Here is a 22,064-nt window from a genome sequence, read left to right as displayed (position 1 = left end):
CTTCATTGTGGCTTTGATTTGCTTTCATTTCCCAAAGGATAAATGATGATGAATATTTTTTTGTGTGTGTCTGTTCACTGTCTATATGTCTTCTTTGGAGGAGTGTCTAATTGGATTTTCTGCCCAAGTTTTGATCGGGTTATTTTCTTTTTGGTGATTTGTATGAATTCTTTGTAGACCTTAGATCTGTTAGCCCATTGTCAGGTACATAATGCATAAATATTTTCTTCCATCTGGTAGGGTGTCTTTTAGTTTTAATGATAGTTTTTTTTTTTTCCACTGTGCAGAAGATCAGGTATAAGACAAGGATGTTCACTTTCACAACTACTGTTGAAATAAAACTATCACTATTTGCAGAATGACATGATTATATATATAGAAAACCCAGAAGACTCCACTAACAAACTAATTGAAACAATAAATCATTACAGCAAAGTGGCAGGTTTCAAAATAATTTATAAAAATTGATTTGCAACCTATATGGAAACAATGAGCTGGAAGAAAGAGAGGTCAATAAAACAATCCCATTAACAACCACACCAAAATAAATGAAATACCTAGGAATAAATTTAGCAGTGGAGATGAAAGATCTTTATAATGGAAATTATATAGCATTGTTCAAAGTAGAAGAGAATACAAAGAAATTCCCTGCTCATGGTTTTGGAAAATTTACATTGTTAAAATGGTTATCTTTCCCAAAGCAACATACAGACTTAGTGGATGTCGATTTTAAGTATTTAGAAGGAATGATTTAGCCCCAGTAAATAGGATACTTTCACCTAATTTATTCTGTAATGTGGCAGCCAAGAATATTAATGGAGCTTAAATTGAAACAACAGAAGCTCTAGAAAAATACTCTAATTAAATGCAGCTATAGCAGCTGGATCATGATTCATCCCTGTAAGCAGATTGATGAATAGAAACACCAACTCCAGGAAATCAAATTGAGGAGAAAGCCTGTATGTCATTGGGAAATGATTATATTGCTTTAAAACACATTTACATGCCTATACTTTGAATTTTTAAAATCTAGTATTAGTTAATCCTTAAACTAATTCATTCCTAAGGGTAACTTCCTTTCTAAATTGCAAATTACACCCACTTAACATCAATCCAGGTATGTATAAACTCAGTTCTAAACTTGCTGGATTTATTATAATTTGTTTCAAGCATGTATCTTTCTATTTAAGGATTATAACACTTAAGTGAATTCATATGGAAGTGACATTAACTGAGTGTCTGCTTTGAGTTAGACATTATGTTAACTGAAGGAAATGTGAAGATTAATTTGTAATGGCCCTGCACTAAGGAGTCTGAAGCATTGATCGATAAGCATAGATCACAATATCACACTGATATTAGGGAGGTAGGCATGTATTTGGGGGCTTGCAAGTTTGAGATGTGCATAACACTAAATGTTTGGAAGTATCGAAAGGGATTGTTTTATTTTTTAAAAATAATGACAGCATTATTGAGAAATACTTCACATACTATACAATTCACTGAATTAAAGTCTTTAAGAATACATTCTTAAATATTGGATTATCCTGATCAAATTGGCAAGATAAATTAGAGTTGACTAGTTGTTTGGCCTGGCAAGGTAGGTATATGTAGCATGTTCCACAAAGAATAAAAAGAAATGATACTTTTGGATAAGCTGACATTAGTTCAGACTACTTAGGGCATTTGGAGGAGATAGGATTGAAATATGAGATAAGTTTGGGAATTTAGTATAAGAGTTAAACGTAAAGGGAGATTATTGGACTTTATTTTAGTCTTAGGTATATATTTTTTGGTTTTTTAATTTCCTCCACCAAACTTCCCAAACTCCAATAAATAAATATCAAACAAAATATAGCATGGAAATAACTTAGCAAAAATCCCCACATTTTATCCCCTTCCATTTTCCCCAGACCTTTCAGATTATCAAAGAATATTTTTTTATGATTGTGCTACAGAAATTTATTTTACTAATCTTATCAGTCAAAAGCTCACAATGCTCTCAGATTCACAGTGCTTTCTAAAATTAAATGTTATTCTGGGATCAATTCAAGTACTATGAATTACTTTATGTATGAATCTGATAGTTATTAACTAAATGTTTTGTGTCCTGTGAAAATTGATATGTTGGAAAACAAACAAATATGTGATGAGGTTGTAGGTAGGACAAATGAAGAAACCCCTAAATTGTGCTATTTGGACTTATATCTGAGAGTTACATGAGGTATTCAAAGGTTTTAAGTAGGCAAAAATATTTGGAAAGCTTTAGAAAAATCACAGATGGCAAAATAAAGAACCAACTTAGAGAAGACAGCTTAGCAGCAGTTTTGCTGAATTCTGTCACCTCCAGTACCAACTAAGACAAAAAAACATTCACAGTAGGGTTGAGACTCATTGGAAATGAACTGAAAAGTTGTCAACTGAGCTTTAGAATCAGTTGGATGTGGATAGCATGAAAAATAATAACTCTCAAAGTTTTACTATGTGAATATGGAGGTACAAGAACACCAAACAATAAATAGGAAAAAGAGCAGGAAGAATCAACTTTGACTGAAAGAGATGAATCTAAGATATGTTTAAGTGGAATATAGTTAGATGATAGTGAGGGCATTTAAGTAGGAAAGCCATGATTTGAATAATTAATAAAGAACAGATGTGTAAAAAATAGTGACTAATACAATTCCAGTAATAAACAGTGGATCAGAGTCAAGAAAATTTTAGAATTTTTATACATAAATAGGTGTGGTAGGTTGCAAAGTACCATTCCAGAGCCCAAAATATATCTGAATACCCCAAATCTGTACATTTTAATCTTACTTGTATATGGGCCTTTGCTGATGTGATTAAGTTAAGGGTCTTGTGTTTTGGAGATTATTCTGGATTACCTCGGTGTTTCTGAACCAGTTTGTCCTTCAGCAAAGAATAGAGGCTTCAAAGGGGGAGAAATTTTGTCCACAGATTATGCCATCAAGGGTTTCCAGTCTGCTTTTCTTGATGGTATGCCCTATGGATTGGAATTGCCTAGTACCCATAATTGTGGAAGTCCATTCCTTATAGTAAATCTCTTAATATGTATATCCTACAGATCCTGTTTCTCTGTTGGTACCCTGATTGATTCCAATTTTAGTTCTGAAAGTAAATAACTTAATACCTTAAAATGTGGAAGTGGCTTTGGAATTAGATAATGGATAGAGGCTGTAAGAATATTGAGGCACATGCTGTTAAAAGCCTAGATTGGTAGACAAACTGTTGGTAGAGTATGAAAATTAAATAATTTTGCCATTGAAGATTCATTGAGGCAGTAAAGAAAACTTTTATTGTCTTAGAAAATATATGTATTGTCATAAACAGACTGTTGGTAAATAAATGTGGATTTTTAAAAAAAAGATTTATTTATTTATTTATACAAGCATTGGGTACAGTCAGAAATGTGGGAGGGTGAGATAATTCACCAAAGCGGGGAGCAGAACAGGCAGACTGACGAAATATACTGCTGAGGGGAGGAGCAGTGGGGGCAGCAGGAGAGGTCTGCGCACCAAGTGGGACCCTCGCTGGCAGCCGGGGATTGAACCGGCACTGCAGAGGCTGTGGGCAGCTTCGCAGCCCAGCGCTCCACTGCTGTGCCACTGGGGAGGCCCAAATGTGGACTTTAAACACATTGCTAGTGAGTACTCAGAAGGAAATGAGGAACATGTTTTGGAAACTGGGAGAATGGCTGAATTGTATCTAGTAGTTATGTGGGCAAACAGGACTAGTAAGTGATAAATTTGGATAGTTAGCTGAGATTTATAAACAAAAAGTTGAAGGTATGACCTGGTTTCTTCTTGCTGTATATAGTAAAGTATGAAGTGAAAGAGATAAAATGAGGCAAGAATTGTTACGTGACAGGCACTGATATTTCATACTTAGGGAAATTTTCAACTTACCCAGATTGTAAAGGATCCTAAAATTAGGGAATTCACTATTAGGAAAACAAGGATGTGGCTGGACACACTTTCAGTGAGTCTTGAAGTGATGAGGTGTGTGACTCATGGGTTCACTCACCCATCCTAGTAGAAGTCAGAACTAAAGATGACATTATCCAGAAGACACCTATGGAGAAGCCTCTTATCTAATGGTGTAAATTTCCATGCTATACATAAGACTCCTGAAAGATCTTTGAGAATATTTTATTAGACTTTTACTTTATTTAAAAATCAGTCTATTCTAGTTACTTTAGACTAGCAGCTACAGGGACAAGAAAACATGAAGGAAGACTTTGGCCTGCCCAATTTCAATGGGCAGTAAACAGATTAATAGAAGTATTCAGCTGTAAGCATATATTCTTCTTAAAAAAAGGGTGAATGATTCTGAGGCTGGAGTTTGGGTGCAGAGGCCAGGGCCACTGGTCCAGAAGGTAGAACTTCAAACATCAGAAGAATATTCCCAGCCCTTGAAACAGTGGAACTTTCCTCCTGGGATAAAGACTGCTTATTGCCACTAACTCCTTTCTTCCTTTCATTTCCTTCATTTTGAGATGGAGGTGTTTTTAACTTTTTCCCTATCCTGTCATATCTTTGTAACTTAGAAGTAGATAATTTGCTTTCTAGTTTCACTGGTTCACAGATGGAGAGTTATTTTCCCCAGGATGAATCATACCCACACATGAGTTAAATAATGACTTTGGGACTTTCAAACTGATGGTATTTAGATAAAAATTTGCTGTAAAGGGTAAAGACTTTGGGGATGTTAGGATGGAATGAATGCATTTTGCATGTGGGATGGATGTGACTGTGTGTGGGCTAAAGGGAAGACAAAAAATGACACCCCAGAAATATCAGGCCTTAATCCCCAGAACCTGTGTTACTTTATTTGGAAAAAGAGTTTTCACGAATGTGGATAAGAATCTTGTGAAGGCTTTTCACCATTGAGAATGATATTGGCTGTGGGCTTGTCATATATGGCCTTTATGATGTTGAGGTATGTTCCTTGTATTCCGAGAATTTCAAGGGCCTTTATCATAAATGGGTGTTGTACTTTGTTGAAAGCTTTCTCAGCATCTATGGATATTGTCATATGGTTTTTATATTTCTTTTTGTTGATGTGTTGGATTACGTTGATTGATTTTCAGATGTTGAACCATCCGTATGTCCCTGGAATAAATCCTACTTGGTCGTGGTGAATTATCTTATGGATGCATTGTTGGATTCTGATGGCAAGGATTTTGTTGAGGATTTTTGCATCAGTGTTCATTAGGGATATTGGCCTGTAATTTTCTTTTTTTTTGTGCTGTCTTTGTTGGGTTTTGGTATTAGTGTAATGTTGGCTTTGTAGAACATATTTTGTAGTATTCCTTCTTTTTCAATTTTTTGAAAGAGTTTCCACTGCTAGGTATTTACCCAAAGGACACAGAAACATTTATTCCAAAGAGCACCTGCACCCCTGTGTTTATAGCAGCACAATTTACAATAGCTAAGCTTTGGAAACAACCCAAATGCCCAAAAATAATGACTGGATCAAGAAAATGTGGTACATATACACAATGGACTATTACTCAGCAATCAAAAAAGATAAACACAAGCAGTTTGCAGCAACATGAATGGAGCTGGAAGGGATCATGCTCAGTGAAATAAGCCAGAAAGAGAAAGAAAAATACTGGATGGTCTCACTCATAGCAGGAATCTAGAAAACCTAAATAAGGGACCAGGAAAAACAATAACTATAAGAAAGAAAAAATCAAAATCAATAAACAACTATTAACCAGAGGCACACTATGGGGGGGCAGGGAAAGGAGAGATTGGGGTCAAAATAAGGGGGGTGCAATTGTATGGGGAACATAAAAATAAAATCTTAAAAAAAAAGAATCTTGTGAAGGCAAGATTGTATTGCCTTTCCCAGATGGCCCTAAATGTTACTACAAGTATCCTTCTAAGAGAAAGAAAAAGGGAAATTTCACACACAGAAGAGAGGAAGAGGCAGTAATAACATGGTGGCTGAAGCTGAAGTAATGTGACCACAAGTCAAGAGAGGCTGGCCCTGCCAGAAGTTGGAAGAGACAAAGGTTGGGTTCTCCCCTAGACTCTCTGGGGATAATGCATTCCTGTTGACTTTGAGCTCAAACTTCTGGTTTGGAGAACTGAGAGAGAATACATTTCTAGTTTTAAGCTACCAAGTTCATAGTAATTTTTTTTTTACAGCAGTCATAGGAAAGTAGTCTCGTCCTTAGCATGGTGAGACATGTGAATTTTTATAGCTGTATGTCACAACTTTTGGTATCATAGTATCAAAAACATGTACTTAAAGTAGAGAAACAGATTTAAATGGTAATTTGGTGACACTTCAGTCACCACTGTTTTCTGTGTCTTCAGTGTCTTCAATTTACTTGAACTTTCATGATTTTTTTAAAACTTGTTATATCCACTTCTCATTTTTCTATATTTTTGTATTTTTTCTGTTTAGTAACTTTCAGCACATGTATCTCTGGTGTGCAGTTCATCATATTGTAAAGTTGGAACAATATAAGGGTCTGATACTTAATGTGTTTGTATATAAACCACAGTTAAAGTATAATATATGGATATGTATGTGTAGGAAAGGATCAGCATGGGAAACATGGGTTAATCATGTTCCAGTTATTAGCTTACTCTTCCCTTCATTCTTTTTGGCTTTTATGTGTTACGTTCCAATTTTCGTTACTTGTGTTTCATCTTGTGAACATGTTATTGCTTTGGTGATACATTATAAAAAATTAGGGCCTGGCTTTTGAGTGTTTTGCGCATTTCTTTCTTTTTTAAAGATGTTAATCTTGTCAGGTTATGTTTTCACTTTTGTGCCAAGGAATGAAGAACAGTCAAGATTGCTTCAAAGGATCCTCAATTGTTGGAAATGTGTTTCCTGACATCTCACAAAATCACTCTGATTTTATCCTTGGGAGGTTAGGTCGATGGGGAGGGAAATGGGTAGTACAGGAGCAGCAACACACCAGGAGTTGAAAAATATCAACTGGAAACACAAATTTAATTAATTAATTAATTAATTAATTTGTGGGACCCTCGCCAGTGGCTGGGGAACGAACCGGCGCTGCTGAGGCTGCGGGCAGCCTTGCAGCCCAGCGCTCAACCGCTGTGCCACCAGGGGAGGCCCAGAAACATTAATTTTTAACAAAATCTGCTTTAGCATATTGGTTTTTTTCTTTCTTTCTTTCTTTCTTTTTTTTATAGATTTATTTATTTATTTATACAAGCACTGGGTACAGTCAGAAGTGTGGGAGGGTGAGAGAATTCACCAGAGCCAGAGCGGGGAGCAGAGCAGGCAGACTGACGAAGTACACTGCTGAGGGGAGCAGGGGCTGCAGGAAAGGTCTGCATGCCATGTGAGACCCTCGCTGGGCGGCCAGGTATTAAACCGGCGCTGCAGAGGCCAAGGGCAGCTTCACAACCCAGCGCTCAACTGCTGTGCCACAGGGGAGGCCCTGCTTTAGCATATTGTTCAGCTACTTTGCTTTGGCTAATCACTGCTGAGCACATTACCTGCAGTATCAGTGTTTCAATTGCTTCTTTGTCATATGTATTTTTTGCCTGGTGATCATTTCCAAGGACATTTTGTATTTAGTGTAACATTTTCCCTCAGGTCATCTGAGCCATTTATTCATAAATTTGCTAGTTTTCTCCTCAATAACCAGTCCCATTTTGCACAGGGAGCCTTAAGGCTCATGGAGAAGATTAGTAGGCAGGGCATGTGTTCTCCCCTTTGAGCTGAATTCCCTGGAGCCACATGAAAATGAAAGAGAGAAGAAGCCATGTATTCTGGATCTGTGGAGGTTAGTACATGTTTCTTTGTTAAGGATGTCTTCAAAACTTTTATTTTGAAAATGTTTGCTGTATCATTTTTCTAGGGATGAAAACTTGGGAATAACTCTTCTATATTTGGTAGCATTGGCTCAGAGAGGCTTTTGTGTTTCCTTTCCTCATGCCTTTCAAATTCTTGTTAAACCACTTGAATACTTGCCTTTATGGTGTAATGTTCATTGCTGAGGCTGTCCAAGTCATCATTTACTTAAGAAACAAGTAGGTCTTTTGTTTAATCACCTTTTCTGTGGAGTGCTTATGTGGCATTTCATTTTTATTCATATAGAATAAAATATTAATAAATTCTTGGGAAATGTTAATGTTGTATGACTATGTGATTTCCAACACGGAATGACCCACTTTATTATGCTTGCAATGTGGAGGTGGCTTTATTTGCCCACTTGACACACTTTGTTCAGATCAAGAAGAAAGGTAAGCATGAAAAAAACCCCACTAGTTCTGTCATTGTTCTTATTTGATTTGTAAGTTTATAGCAAATTTTTTAAAGTCTTTTGTACAGATTTGTAACACTTTTTTTCCCACTCTTTCAGGCAATAGGAGTGGCACAGCCTTGGTATGTGTTGAGTGAAACCTTGACCTGTAACTGCTGTTCAGAATTTCACACAGCACTTCTTAGTGTGAAGGCAACCTGCATTTAACAATTCAGAACATTTTGGAAATTCAGTTGTAATTATTGTGCTAATATTGCCTTGCTAGTTCCAGAGTTATCTTTTAAAGCTTGATTGAAAGTACCTAGAACAGTTAGAGTATATATTTTGAAGTTGTTTATATCTCAAGTAAATAATATCAGTCTCTGATTTATCTATAGAAGTGACTAAATTTGGTTGCAATATCTACAAATATGGCATTGTAATGACTGCAAAAATATCTTTTTCTTTAACCTTACCAAGCCATTATCTATGCAAATTATATAATAAAGTCCCAACAGGGTTAATCATTGATCTGTTTGATTCTTTCTTACTGATTTACTTGGCATAGTAAAACCAGATCACCATCAACTTTATAAAGTAACACTGTAAATTTTAAATGTAGAAGCTCTGCATCTGTGGTACTGCTCATTTTTGTTGTTATTCTGAAGAAATTTTTCAAAATGTCATTGTAAGACCATTGATATACATTAAAATATACTTATCAAATCCTCCTCTTCTGTGTTCATTACTTTTATAATGTAAAAGAGCTTTACTGAATCTTGAAATGTCAAGAGGCATAAATGCAGTGGAACTTACGAAATTGTGCATAATTCTGAATAACATGTCTTCTGAGTAAATAGAATGTTGTTGCTGCTTACATAGGTGCCATAGTCTCACGGGAATGGGGCTGATTACATCCATCTCTGTTGAAGAAAATGGTTGAGAGAAATTTAAATTACCATGTATATAGGAGATTGAATCTAAATTTCAAGGTTTTTGGGAGTTCAACTCTATAATTATCTTATTTAGTTATACAGGGTGTTGGGGTGGTTTTTGCATACTCTTCATTAAAAACTTTTGATATAGGTACTCATGATATTCTTGAATTAATGAATTAATTCTCCACTTTCAAAACTTGAAAACTACAGAATTAAGAAAACAGTGTTAAGATGAGGTTTATTTATTTTAATAATTATTATGATCTATATAAATCACTAATTTAGCAGGTAAAATGTGAATGTTTTACATTCATTCATTTTTACATTTCATACTTTCTCATTGACTGTGAAAACAACTACAGTTTTTATGATTTGGAGTGCACATTTTGATAACTAAATCATTTCTTTTTGTGAATGCCCTTCTTATTTTTTGCTGTTTTAGAAATTATTTTTAAAAAGCTTGGGTATGGTTATCATAGTGAATGCTAGACAAATGCTTGATTATCTCTAAGAATTAACACCATAAAATTATTTATGTTCTAGGTGTATATAAGGGGATATTGCAATACAGGGGGAATATCTGAGAAAGCACACTTGAAAATAATTTGTTTATATCAATATGCATTTTTTTGATAATCAGGTATGTACATTACAGTTACTGGTTATAATAGTACTAGGTACTTAAATGGCTTATAAAAATCACTTTTGTATTTGTGGATACTGAACTGAATATTCCTCTCTTTGAAGTAGATATGCCTAGTTAAGTCATGCTTTGTTTTAATTTTGGTTCTTTGGAAGATTGTAGCTTTGAAAGGCTCTTGGCATAGACACACTTTTGGGGTTGTAAAAGAGAAAGGTATATTTTTACCAAAGTTATGTTAATCATGAGTAAACTAGAATTTATGAATACATTCCAGGGCCATGCAACTCTAATGGCTCACAATGAATTTAGTCCAGTGGAGATTGTCAACACAAGATAATAAAATATAAATTTCTTTTAAAATTTTATAGGGTCTAGGGTCTAGGCTTTTATGATGAAAATCTCTTTCTTACAAATTAAGTATAAAGTATCTCTTGATAAATTGAACTGACTTAAAGCAAAGGATCATTTATCAGCTCTGAAAACAGTGTATGACTCATGCTTCCCTTAGAATAATCCTCTCTGGTTCATTCATGTTGCCGCAAATGGCATAGGCTTATCTTTTTGATGGCTGAGTAGTATTTCATTGTGTACATGTACCACATCTTCTTGATCAACTCATCTGTTTTGGGGCTTTTAGGTTGTTTGCACCTCCACTGTGGACATTTTGGTGGTGGGAAAACTGTGGTGACCACATCTGAGTGGAGAAATCCTGTATTGTGAAAAAATTAATGGATATTTAAAAAAACAAAATAAAACTATTAAACATTTAACAAATGGAGATATTGTGAACTTAAAGTTTGTATAACTGGCATGAAGTCACTTAGCCACTACTGAATAATGGACTGGCTGACTCCAGTGTCTAAACTTCTAACTGCTTCCTTCTGTTTTGGCTTTCCCCAGTTTCCACTATGCTCTTTAGTAATAATCTTTGCCACCTTTGTAGCTAGTAAGAATGATACTTTCAACATTAGGACTTTTCTTTTATTGAATCTTTTGGAGTGAACATATATTTTTTGAAAGCTTAGAAGAAAATATAATGTGTTTCCAGTATTTTGATAACTGTGTGATATTGTCTTTACCACTGTCTAAAAAAGAGGAAATTTTTTATTTAAAAATACTACTTATCAGTTAGACATGATTTTTAGTACATTGAAAATATTGCATTAATTAAAAGCAGATACAACTCAAGAAGCTCTAATTTTGGAAGTAATGTATACACATTCATGGTATGTGGGAAAGTATAACCTGATATTTTGTCCTTATGAGTAATGTACTCATAAAGGCACTTTTTCTTAATGATAAAGTAGTCTATAGGATATCAGGACCAAATCCTTTATTCTAAATTAAATATTTCCATTTTAATAACTTTTTTGCTATGCAATGGTGGTTTAGTGGTCACAGAAAAGCTTCTAAGATATTTTTTCATGTCAACATTCTTTCACTACAACATTATGCAGGATTTTCCAGATTTTCTTCTCTTCCTCAAACCCAACTGAAATTGCAGAAGTGGAGAAAATGTCTGTTTACTCTTTCCAAATAAAATGTTTGTTGCTTTTGTTACTTACACATTTTCACAGTTCCCTGAAACCAAAACCGCACTGGCTGAAAAATTAAGTATAAAATAGTGCTTGGACAAACATTTTCTCTATGAAGCAATTGTTACTAAATACCTTTGGATCAACAAACTGGTAATTTTCAAAAGCTTTTGAATTATATTTCTCCTAGTATATTTGACAAAGCTCAATCAATTTCAGTAAACTTATTGGGAGCCCAGAAAAATTCTAGGAAAATTTTATTTATTAACTACTATCGCTCTGAATGATTTCAGTTCTTCTGAATCATTCTCCCTCTTAACAGTCCTTTATCCCATGAGTGCTCATGCTATTATGTTAGTTTTTCCAAGAATTACATTTACAAATTAGTTTCACATTTTTAAACATAATGTTTTATGTATCTTTTCCTTGATATTGATAAAATAATTTTTATTGTTTGTGGTATAATTGGCTATAATTTCATAACTAAGAAATGCATTTTGATGCATTTAACTAACTTAAGACTACAGGAAAATGACTGTAATCTGGAATGTCCTTCTCCCCAATACACTCAGTATTCACTATATTGAAGTAGTATATAATTTATGACTTCACTAATATAAAAATAACAGTGTTGGAATTAGATGAAAGGGTATCAAATCAGATCCAGATTGTAAACTAGGATGCTCAAGGACTCCTGAGATGTGGAGGTGGGGGTTCTGATCAGGGATACCTGGGTATGACTTTCTCAGGGTGACACTGCACGGATCTTCAGAAACAGAAGTAGAGTCAGAATATCTGTAACTAATTCCCACTTATATCATAGATCCTTGAAAGGCAAAGGAACTTAAATAGTAATGCAACCCTCAATAATAAAGGAATCTGCAAGAAGATCCATTTCTCAGATCTGACAGTGTCATGGGCAATTGCATGGCTCCTTAGGGATTCCCAAAGCCTCGGGATACTGTATTGACACAGCAGCTCCAGTTCTGGAACAATGTGTGGCCACCTTGTATCACAGAAGATTTTATAGACACATTTTATTTAAGTTCAGCACTTAATCTAAACAGGGAGTTTGCATCTATGTGCATGTGTGTATTTGAATGGGATAATTTCATGCCAAATATTATAGGAAGCCCTTTGCTCATGTTTTATGATGTTAGTTTGAATTATTTTTTTATATTACTCTGTATTTAGTGCTTTTAAAGACTTTCTTTCAGGAAGACTGAGTTCGTTGTTGATCGTCATTGCTCACATACAACTTTTGATCTCTGCATAGGACATAGTGCCATGGCAAATTGAGCTGAATAGAATCAAATTGAATTCCAATTTATGATTCAAGCTTAGATTTTAAAACTAGAACTATATGCTTGTGCCTTGCACTATAATTATGGCTAACACATTGATGAGTTTTGTGTTAGTAAAGTTAAGGTGTAATAATCAAAATAATGGCAAGCTCCCTGTAATGGAAGATACTGGATCTCATTGATAGTGGCAACTGAACAGAACAAGTGTTAATTTTCAATTTAAGTATCATCAGGGAAGGAGTGAAGAAAAATGAATAAGAAATGATTCATTGATTAGCACTGTTACGGTTTGTTTTTGGTGATAAATATTCATATTGGTAAGTGTATTGAATGACACTCTTTCCCACTAATAAATGTGCTTCTTATTTTCAATTTATAGAATTTACATTATTTTTTTCTGAGTCTTGTTAGAGAACTTATACATTTGGGTGCAGCAATGTGAGAGTTCTGTGTCATTTATTTTGTCTCTCAGCAAACTGATTTGCATATTCTTTATGATTTTATCACCAATGGAATCACTTAGCAAAAGATTGCAGTTTTATTTATTTTTAAACGTTTTATTTTTTTAAGATTTATTTATTTATGCATATAAGAACAGGCCAGAGGTGTAGGAGGTGAGAGGATTCACCAGAGACAGAGTGGGGAGCAGAACAGGCAGATCCTCTGAAATACACTGCTGAGTGTAACAGCGGGCAAGTCAGGAAAGGTCTGCTGCACCATGTGAGATCGAACTCGTGCTTCAGAGACTGCGATAGCTTCACAGTGCTGTGCTTAACTCCCTGTACTACCAGGGAGGCCTGAAAGATTGCAGTTTTAAACATAGTTAGGTTCCTGGGTCTTTCAAGGTATACAATTTGATGAAAATATTTAGTTTTAGTAGTTTTTAATTAAGGTTGCTAGTGTAAGTGCCCTTGAAACTTGTATTAAATATAGTCATATCGTTTGATAATTTTTCTTGCTTTATTTGTTGCAATACAGCAATATGCTCATATGAAATATTCTTTTTATTTCCCACTTATGTTCTGAAAGAATCAAGATTAATTTCCTCATAGCTTCTCTCTGTAAGCCTTTATTTAAAACTTTAAAGATCAGTAACTCTTAATACTGAATCTCATAAATCTATTTTCCAAAATTGCTTATAAATGGTAATGTTATACTGTAATATAGATGATATGTTTGTAATTATGCATTATGTACAACTTAAAAGTCCAATAATGATTGATTCTTCTTTAATGGCTGTCTATAAATTTTTTATTAAAACTTGATTTTTATTTCTTTTCAGGGAATTCCAGGATTTCCTGGAAACCGAGGTTTAACAGGACAAAAGGTGAATGTTAATGAAAGTTGAATGACTTATGCCTGAAATTACTTTTAAGAGGATAAGGTTGTTGATATCTTCACATAGAATACATTTCTACAAATTTTTGGCCACTGTTAACTGTTTAAATATAATTTCAGATGCTATTATTTTGAACTACAATGTTAATTTTTTGTTTGCTTTATTCAGATAATATTAATTTGGATTTGAATATGTTTTTTGTTTTACTTATTTATTTTTCTATAATGTTCTCTTGGACCTTCATTTGAGATGAATTTGCTACTTCATGAGCTATACCTTTAGAAGTTCCTTTAGTGCAGATGTGATTTTCTCTAAACATGTCGAAATTTTCTTCTACTGTCTCCTGACTTCCATTATTACACACAAAGATTCTGCTCTCACTCTGTCAGAGTGACCTGTTCCTTCCTTTTGGAGTCTTTAAGGGGTTTTGTTTTGTGTGTTATAATTATGATGCATCTAAGCATGTGTTTCTCTTTATACATCCTGAAGGAAATTTTGTTGCTGCCTGGCTTTGTGGGATTATTTAACTATTGGAGCCATCAACCTCTCCCTCCATATTACTGCTGTTCATCCTCTCTATTGTCTCTTACAGATTTCTAATTAGACCTAATTTATTCCTCCTACTTTTGTCTTCTGCATCTTTAAATACTTTCTTATTTTCATATCCACTAGTCTGTGTTAAATTATAGTTAAAAATTTTGGACATATTTTCTAGTGAACCACTACTATCTCTAATCTGTTTAAACAACCAATTGATTTTAAAAATATCTAGACAATCATTTTTCATTTCTGAAAGTTATAATTTTTGATAACACCTTTTTATTATTCACACTCTATTTTCAGCCCTAATAGTCTTTCATAATTCCTTTATTTAATGTGCAAAGATGTCATAAATTTAAAGTTTATTGTTGACATTTTCACTATCTCCAGTTAATATTCCTGTTGATTCTCAGTCTATAGTTTGCAGCCGCCTCTTTCTTTATTATTGATTATGAGCTCATTGCTTCATTTTAATTGGTGGGATTCCTGTCTTCCTAATTGTGGTTTGGAGAACTGTCTCCTGCTGGTAGCTAAAGGTACTGTTTTAGCCCCCTTGAAATGTCACCACTGGTATTAAAGATTCCAGTCCTCTTCCCACAACTGCCCTAATATTAAGTTTACCAAGAAATGAGTGTGCACTCTCAGACACCTACCAGTCTTCTTGACCCCTACTTCGTGAAAGGTTCCTGCACAAATCTTCATTGCCCCAAATCAGAGTATATTTTATTAAAGTAAGAGATCTTTGAAGACCTCCTCTACTATTCATAAAATCAGCACTCTCTCACATAGGCTGCTCCTTCATTTTTTTTTTCCTAAATTCAAAGAATCCTGTGGAGCACCTAGTCAGCCACATTCCTAAAAGTTGCTGTTATTCCATACCATCATTTTTTTCTTTATTATTTTGTGCTTTTAAATTCTGTGGTAATAAAAAGTATATTCTTGATATTTTTTTTCCTGTTGTTTCATCTCTCCAATACTGTGTGAACTGCTAGGTCTTGCTTTTAATAACTAGTAGGGATGAAACCTGACTTCATAATTCAATTTTTGACACACTAAAACCACAGACACAAGTTCCAGGTCTTTAAGGTGTTAGATGCCTGAATTTTTGGTTTTCAGCCATATCTTGTTCCTTTCTTACAATAAAGGGAGAGAAAGTAGAAAAACAGAAAAATTGATACTGAATATTTATTCCATAGTACTTTGATAAGAAATTCCTGGAAATAAATTGATAATTTGTAATTTAATTTTGATCTGTATTTTGTTTTTAGGGAGAAATTGGACCTACAGGACCTATGGGGAAAAAAGGAGCTCCAGGGATACCTGTATGTAAATGTCATTATTATCAAGATGTTTGAGATATTGTTAATGTGTATAAAGAACTCTTATTCTGGAGTTCAAAAAGCTGGAGGGCAAGCAGTACTCAGGTATTTGGGGCCAGAAACTCCATGCATATGTATGAAAAAGAATGTGTTTATTTATGTCCATTTTTCTAGAAGAGTCTACATTTCTTTAAATTCTCAAAAGCTGGCTACCCAAATAAAGATGAAGAACTCTTACCATAGCTAAAATAAAACCAGAAGGCAAATATTCTAGCTATTCACTAATATTTACTAAGTACAAGTCTAAAACTCAATGTTCTTTATAAATTTTAATAAAATTACAAATTTATTACATTAATGATGGAAAATACATTAGAAGACATAGTATGGGAAGATCCCAAACTAGTGAACAAACTATTTTGAAAGTTTTGGCTGTGGAAGGAACATATTAATTTGATATTATGTATTATGAAAATTTTATCTTGCATGTGCAAGATTCTAAGTTACTGCTAGAATTAATAGCATTAATAATAATTAATAGTTAATAATTATTAATAATTAATAGAATTAATACTTTTTTCCTTTAAGTAAAACAGGCCATTTCTTTTCTTTATGGGTTATGACTTTTTGATTTAATTATGTGAGTTAGAAAGAAAACATTTCACTTAGTTCTTTTGTGAAAGATTTGGTTAATTTTGCATGTGAAGTAAGAACTAAATAAGAAAGATATTATCCTTTAACTAGGGATTCAGCTTGTTGGGACATTAAAACAAGATTCTTATCCCTTATAATGAAATACTCTTCATCCACCTCCACCATCACTAAGCATTTTATTTGTTCCTTAGAATAATAAAACAAAACTATTTATCAGTATCTGTTAGCCACCAGAAAATTAAGTTATTGAAATATAATGTCATTTAACTTCAAAAATATCTTTATTTAACATTTCTAACTTTTTATATACTATGCTGTGAACTGGTATATTTTGCATATTATACTTGCCGTAACCTCATAAATGGATAGCAAAATGTAGTAGTGATGACATATTTTCAATATAACTATTTGAGTTTGTTTTCTGATGATTTTAGTTGAATATTTTTTGCACATCACATTTTTGTCATGTTTAAGAGAATGTTTTTGGTATATATTGATATATTAATATATAAGAATATTAATGTTTTTGTTTTATTATACATTAATGTTATATGAAATGGTATTTAACTTAGATTCTAAATTATATCAGATACTTGTTACTGGACCAGTTATTGCCTTATTTTGAATCACCTGTTTAAAAATGTTAAAATGAGATCATCTTGTAACTTGAAGAAAGATTATTAATATATCCAGAGAATTTATTAGATGGTATCTCTTAAAATATTGTTCAAGAAAATAGAAAATGTAAGTAACATTGGCTAAATAACACCTGTGCAGAAACCTAATTCTTAGCCATCATAATGAAAGGAAAAAAGTGAGACTGTCCTAAAAATAAGCTTTTATTTACATTTGTCTTACTAGTTCTACACCAACTTTTACTGTTGTATGTTATTTGAATAACAGAGTATTAAGGGTTCTGCTGTCTTTCATGACATTTTGGGTAGATTGATTCCTTATTTTTCTTTATTGGAATCTGTGTGTGGGGGAAAATTTATCTTTTGTGAATTATTATAAGACTGTATAACTGGGAGATGGATTAAATATTTTTATCATTGTCCTCTAAATGACTCTTGAAATTCTTATTCAAACATATAGGGCTTGATGGGAAGTAATGGTTTGCCAGGTCATCCTGGAATACCAGGACTTAAGGTAAATACAAGGAAATTAATAAGATTGAGAAATTGTTGCAAAATGATCATTTATGTATTTTGTAAATGTTTTAATAGCATTGATTCTATTTTGAATGTGAGCTTTTTTCCCTATGATCAATTACTTTTAAATGTGAAATATGCAAAAACTAAGCACATAAAACAGGCTGAAGTAAGCAGGATTGGCTTAGGCTAGTAAGGGTCTACAATCCCTTACTACTTGATTCTATCTTCCCTTATTGCCACCTCAGTGGACACTGAAGAATATATAATGTTCTGTAGAGTTCAGTGCCAAACCCACCTTACTATGACGTCTGGACATAACTCTCACCAATTTCCCAGTCTTGATATTTTTACTTAATGGAATGTATATGGAATTTTTATTTGTAAATTGCATTGCAGTGAATTTTATTAGATTATTCTTCCCTGAGGACCCAAATAAAATAGCCTATAATCTTTTCCCCAGGTTTCCAAAAAGTAAGGTAAGCTTGACAAATATATTTAGGATGTTAGGTTTATTATTGCCAGGGTGAAACTGAAATTCTTCCATCATGGTTTGCCAGTTTTCTAGATGTATAGAATTCTGTATTGATAAGTATGTTTTTTCTTGGTTTATAGAACATAAAATCAAGTATATTTTGACAAGACTCAAGAATCTAGTTTTTTTTTTAACAAGTAGAGTCTAGGACAACCTTCCAAAAGAAAGTGATGGCATTGCAGATTTAGAAAATGATGGAATTGCAGATTTTGAAGCATTCAACATTTAAACAGACATAATCCCAGTGGGATAGACCCTGGCAAACAAAATGAGTAGATGACCTAATCTACTCTAAAGTATTAAAATTTCTGAAGTATTTAGAAAAAGGTAAAATAACATGTCATAGTAGCTCAACATTTTGGGAAAAGCAGCTGTCCTCTTACCAGAGGGGGACCCTGTGTTTACTGCAGCAGTGGCAGGTCTGCACATTGATATAAAACCCATGAGTCACTGAACTTACCCAGCAGAAATTCCCCATAATTTTTCAAGATATAGAATAGCTTTATGCTCTGTATGGGCTGTGGTGTTGTGGTTGCTTTAACTTTTAAGAAAGCAGCCTAATATTTCACCAGTTTTTTTTTTTTTTTTAAATAACCACTTCCCATTGTTGCCGCACACATAGCTGGTGGGCAATAAAAATCTTTTTTTTTAAAAAAATATTTATTTATTTATACAAGCACTGGGGTATAGGCCAGAGGCGCAGGAGGGTGAGGATTCACCAGAGATAGAGCTGGTAACAGAAAAGATAGACTGATGAAATACACTGCTGAGGGGAGCAGCGGGTGAGACAGGAGAGGTCTGCCTCGCCATGTGTAAATCTCCCTGGCTGGCGGGGAATCTAACCAGTGCTGCCGAGGCAGCAGACAGCTTCACAGCACTGTGCTCAACCCCCTGCGCCATGGGGTAGGCCTGAGGGCAATAAAATCTGCTGGATTTTCCATAAAAGACTTTAGAACAATCTATTTGTGGCAATGACCACTTGGGGAGATTCTGCTAATTTTTTGGAGAAACAAGTAAGCTGTTTCCAGGATCACAGTTTGTTGATTTTTACAGCATTGCTATGAAGTTTGATTCCCTTCCACTTGTACTTATGCACTTATTTTGTTAAAAAGGGATTCAAGATGTTAAAATTATATCTGTTAAATATAATATTTTTGATAAAACATCTCAACCTACTTATATGTAGTATATTAACTCAGCTGTTGTACATTTTTTCCTGCTAAGTAAATAGTATTATTTCAGTCTTTGAAGGCCATATAGTCTCTGCTGCAACTCTTCAAACCTGCTGTTGTATTACTAGAATAGTTATTACTGTCTTGAGTGTCTCACTGACTTGATTCATTCTGGACTTTGCTAAACAATGACTGGGTTGTGATTTTAGGTATCAAGTATATTTGAAAACCTAAAATACCTTTGAAAAACTCTCCTTATTAACCTAGGGGCACTTTTACTTTTTATATATACAGTTCTTTTTTCCTGTCTTAAATTCTTTGTCAACTTGGTCTTATTCTCCAAGTTTCTATCTATTAGGAAGGATTGTGTTGGAATCATAAAAAAGTACATAAAGAGTTTGTGATTTATGTTTCATCAAAAAAGATAATGTTCATCTCAGGCTAATTTTCTTTCCTTCAGCTACATACTACATTAAAGTCATACTGAGAAAGTGAATAGAGCAAAGATAAACATTGTTGACCCCGGGGATACTGTTAAAATGTGTGGTTTCAGCTTGTACATTATGGAGACATAGCTAATCATTGCTGGTTTCTAAGGATCTGACTCTCCTCACTTTTATTTGGGGTTGCCAGCTTTCACAGAGGCTTTCGGAGAGCTTTATAAATGTGTGGAATCATTATCTTGTTCAAGAGTTTTGTATGTATAGGTTCTACATTTCAAGCAATTGGAAAATTGAAAAGCTACAATTAAACAAAATCTTTCTTTAAATGTTTATGTCAGCTATATTGTGACTAATTTTTTAATTTAAAATTTTTAATGCATTAACAGGGAAGTAAAGGTGAACCTGGACATCAAGGGATTCCTGGAGCTTCTGGACTCAAGGTGACTATGATTGGATGCATTTACAAATACGTTCAAAGAATTATAAGTTCCCCTCATTATTTGATGAAATTAACATTTTGTATCACTTAGGAAAGATAACATGAAATTAAAGATTACCTATGTCATAAAAGGAAGGTATGTTAAATAAAATATTCTGGGTGGAATTTCATTTCTGTTTTCTGGATACTTTGTCATAATTTGTAATAAACACACAAAATATGCTTTGCCTTGATTTTCTAGAAATGATAAAAGTTGTATGCTAATATGAACATGTTCTCTGGTTGAGAGAGCAGCATTCTCATTTAACTGAAAACAGAGTATGGCTCCTACAAGCTGTGCTGTCCCTCTGCTGGGACTTTATTTGATTGATGGGACTTTATTTTCAGTGTGTGAATACACAGATGGTTTTACAAGTGTCCTCCAAACCAAGTGGTTGATATTTATTTCCAGTGGGATTTTAAAATATCTTCTAGTTTTTTTTTAAAAGTCTAAGTTAATATTCACCAGCTCCAGGAGGAATCATAGTGAAAACAAAGAGCAAAATTTGGTTTTCACAAAAGAGAGTATCTTTAATTAACATGATAGATTCTTGGACTAATAGTAAAACACAAAACAAAACAAAAATCATGAATATTATGTAAATGTTATGGATACATCATTGCTAAAGGATTTCAGAGAACTTCCTTTTTTCAGACTTTTAAGAAGGTATATTTCAGGGCCTCCCCTGGTGGTGCAGTGGTTGAGCGCTGGGTTGCGAGGCTGCCCGCAGCTTCTGCAGTGCCAGTTTGAGTCCTGGCCGCCGGCAAGGGTCCCACAAAAAAAAAAAAAAAAGGTGTATTTCATAGAGGAAATTATCTTTATGGGATGATAGAGAGTGGAAAAACTGAGACTTGGTAACTCATGGAATATTCCCTGTAATAATACTCCATATATATAAAGGAAAAAACTAAATGTGCATAAAATCTAATTATGTTTACCAGAATATCGCTTATAAAAAATTGTGACAACTGATGTTTAACAGTAAGGATTTACTGAAATATAACAATTCAGTACAATTGAATACTCTTCTGTAATTTAAAATCATATAATAAAAATATGACATATAGACTATCACAAGATTAATACATTTTGAAATGAAAGACAAAAACATTGTAAAATTTTGCATACAAGGTGAGTGTAACCAAGTCGTGTGTATGTATGAGAGGTAGAGAGAAAATTCATAACAATTTAATGTGTGTACTTAGTTTTTAAATAATTTTTTATTCTATTACTTAAAAATTTTGTGATAATAAATTAAGTTCTTTAAAGTGGCAGTATGAGAAAAGGAAGTTTCAAGGAGGAAGAGAAAGTGTTAGTAAACAAGTAAAAAAGAAAGCTGCATTTATTATTTTCATAACTTTTTATTCATTGTTGAAGTTATAAAAACACCAACTACTTACATATTTTCTTAATATTATATACTATCAGAAGTTTTTAATTAGCAAAGATAGGAAAAATAAAAAGCTGTTTGAGGATTCCAGTAAACATTTTATTCTTTATTATTTCTGTAATAACAACCCTGTCTACAATTTATTTTAACCACCAGTTCTTAATTTAAGACACACGTGGAGATAAAAAACAGTGGTGTTTTTCATAACAGCTCTGTGATCTTTATGTAATTTTTCTGTTAACTAGGGAGATAAAGGAGCAATGGGTCCACCTGGAGAACCAGGACACATGGGTTTACCTGGGATTCAAGGAAAAGAGGTATGTATCATTTGGGAGATAGAATCCATTTTTAATCAACTATTAACA

The 22,064-nt window shown here is 33.6% G+C and overlaps 1 protein-coding gene across 1 annotated transcript in view; it reads left to right on the top strand.

The window, feature by feature from the left end:
- Positions 1-22,064, top strand: part of COL21A1 (collagen type XXI alpha 1 chain) — a 147,876-nt gene that overhangs the window by 111,857 nt on the left and 13,955 nt on the right. Inside the window, exons 18-22 of the mRNA XM_054698891.1 lie at positions 13,960-14,004; positions 15,825-15,878; positions 17,625-17,678; positions 20,217-20,270; positions 21,945-22,016. Of these exons, the coding sequence (XP_054554866.1) occupies positions 13,960-14,004; positions 15,825-15,878; positions 17,625-17,678; positions 20,217-20,270; positions 21,945-22,016 (279 nt within the window). The remainder of the gene's footprint in view (positions 1-13,959; positions 14,005-15,824; positions 15,879-17,624; positions 17,679-20,216; positions 20,271-21,944; positions 22,017-22,064) is intronic.

The sequence above is a fragment of the Talpa occidentalis genome, unplaced genomic scaffold, assembly GCF_014898055.3.
Source record: "Talpa occidentalis isolate TD23 unplaced genomic scaffold, MPIMG_talOcc4v2.1 talOcc4.2, whole genome shotgun sequence".
Classification (NCBI taxonomy): Eukaryota; Metazoa; Chordata; class Mammalia; order Eulipotyphla; family Talpidae; genus Talpa; species Talpa occidentalis.
This window is presented reverse-complemented; position numbering and strand designations above follow the sequence as displayed.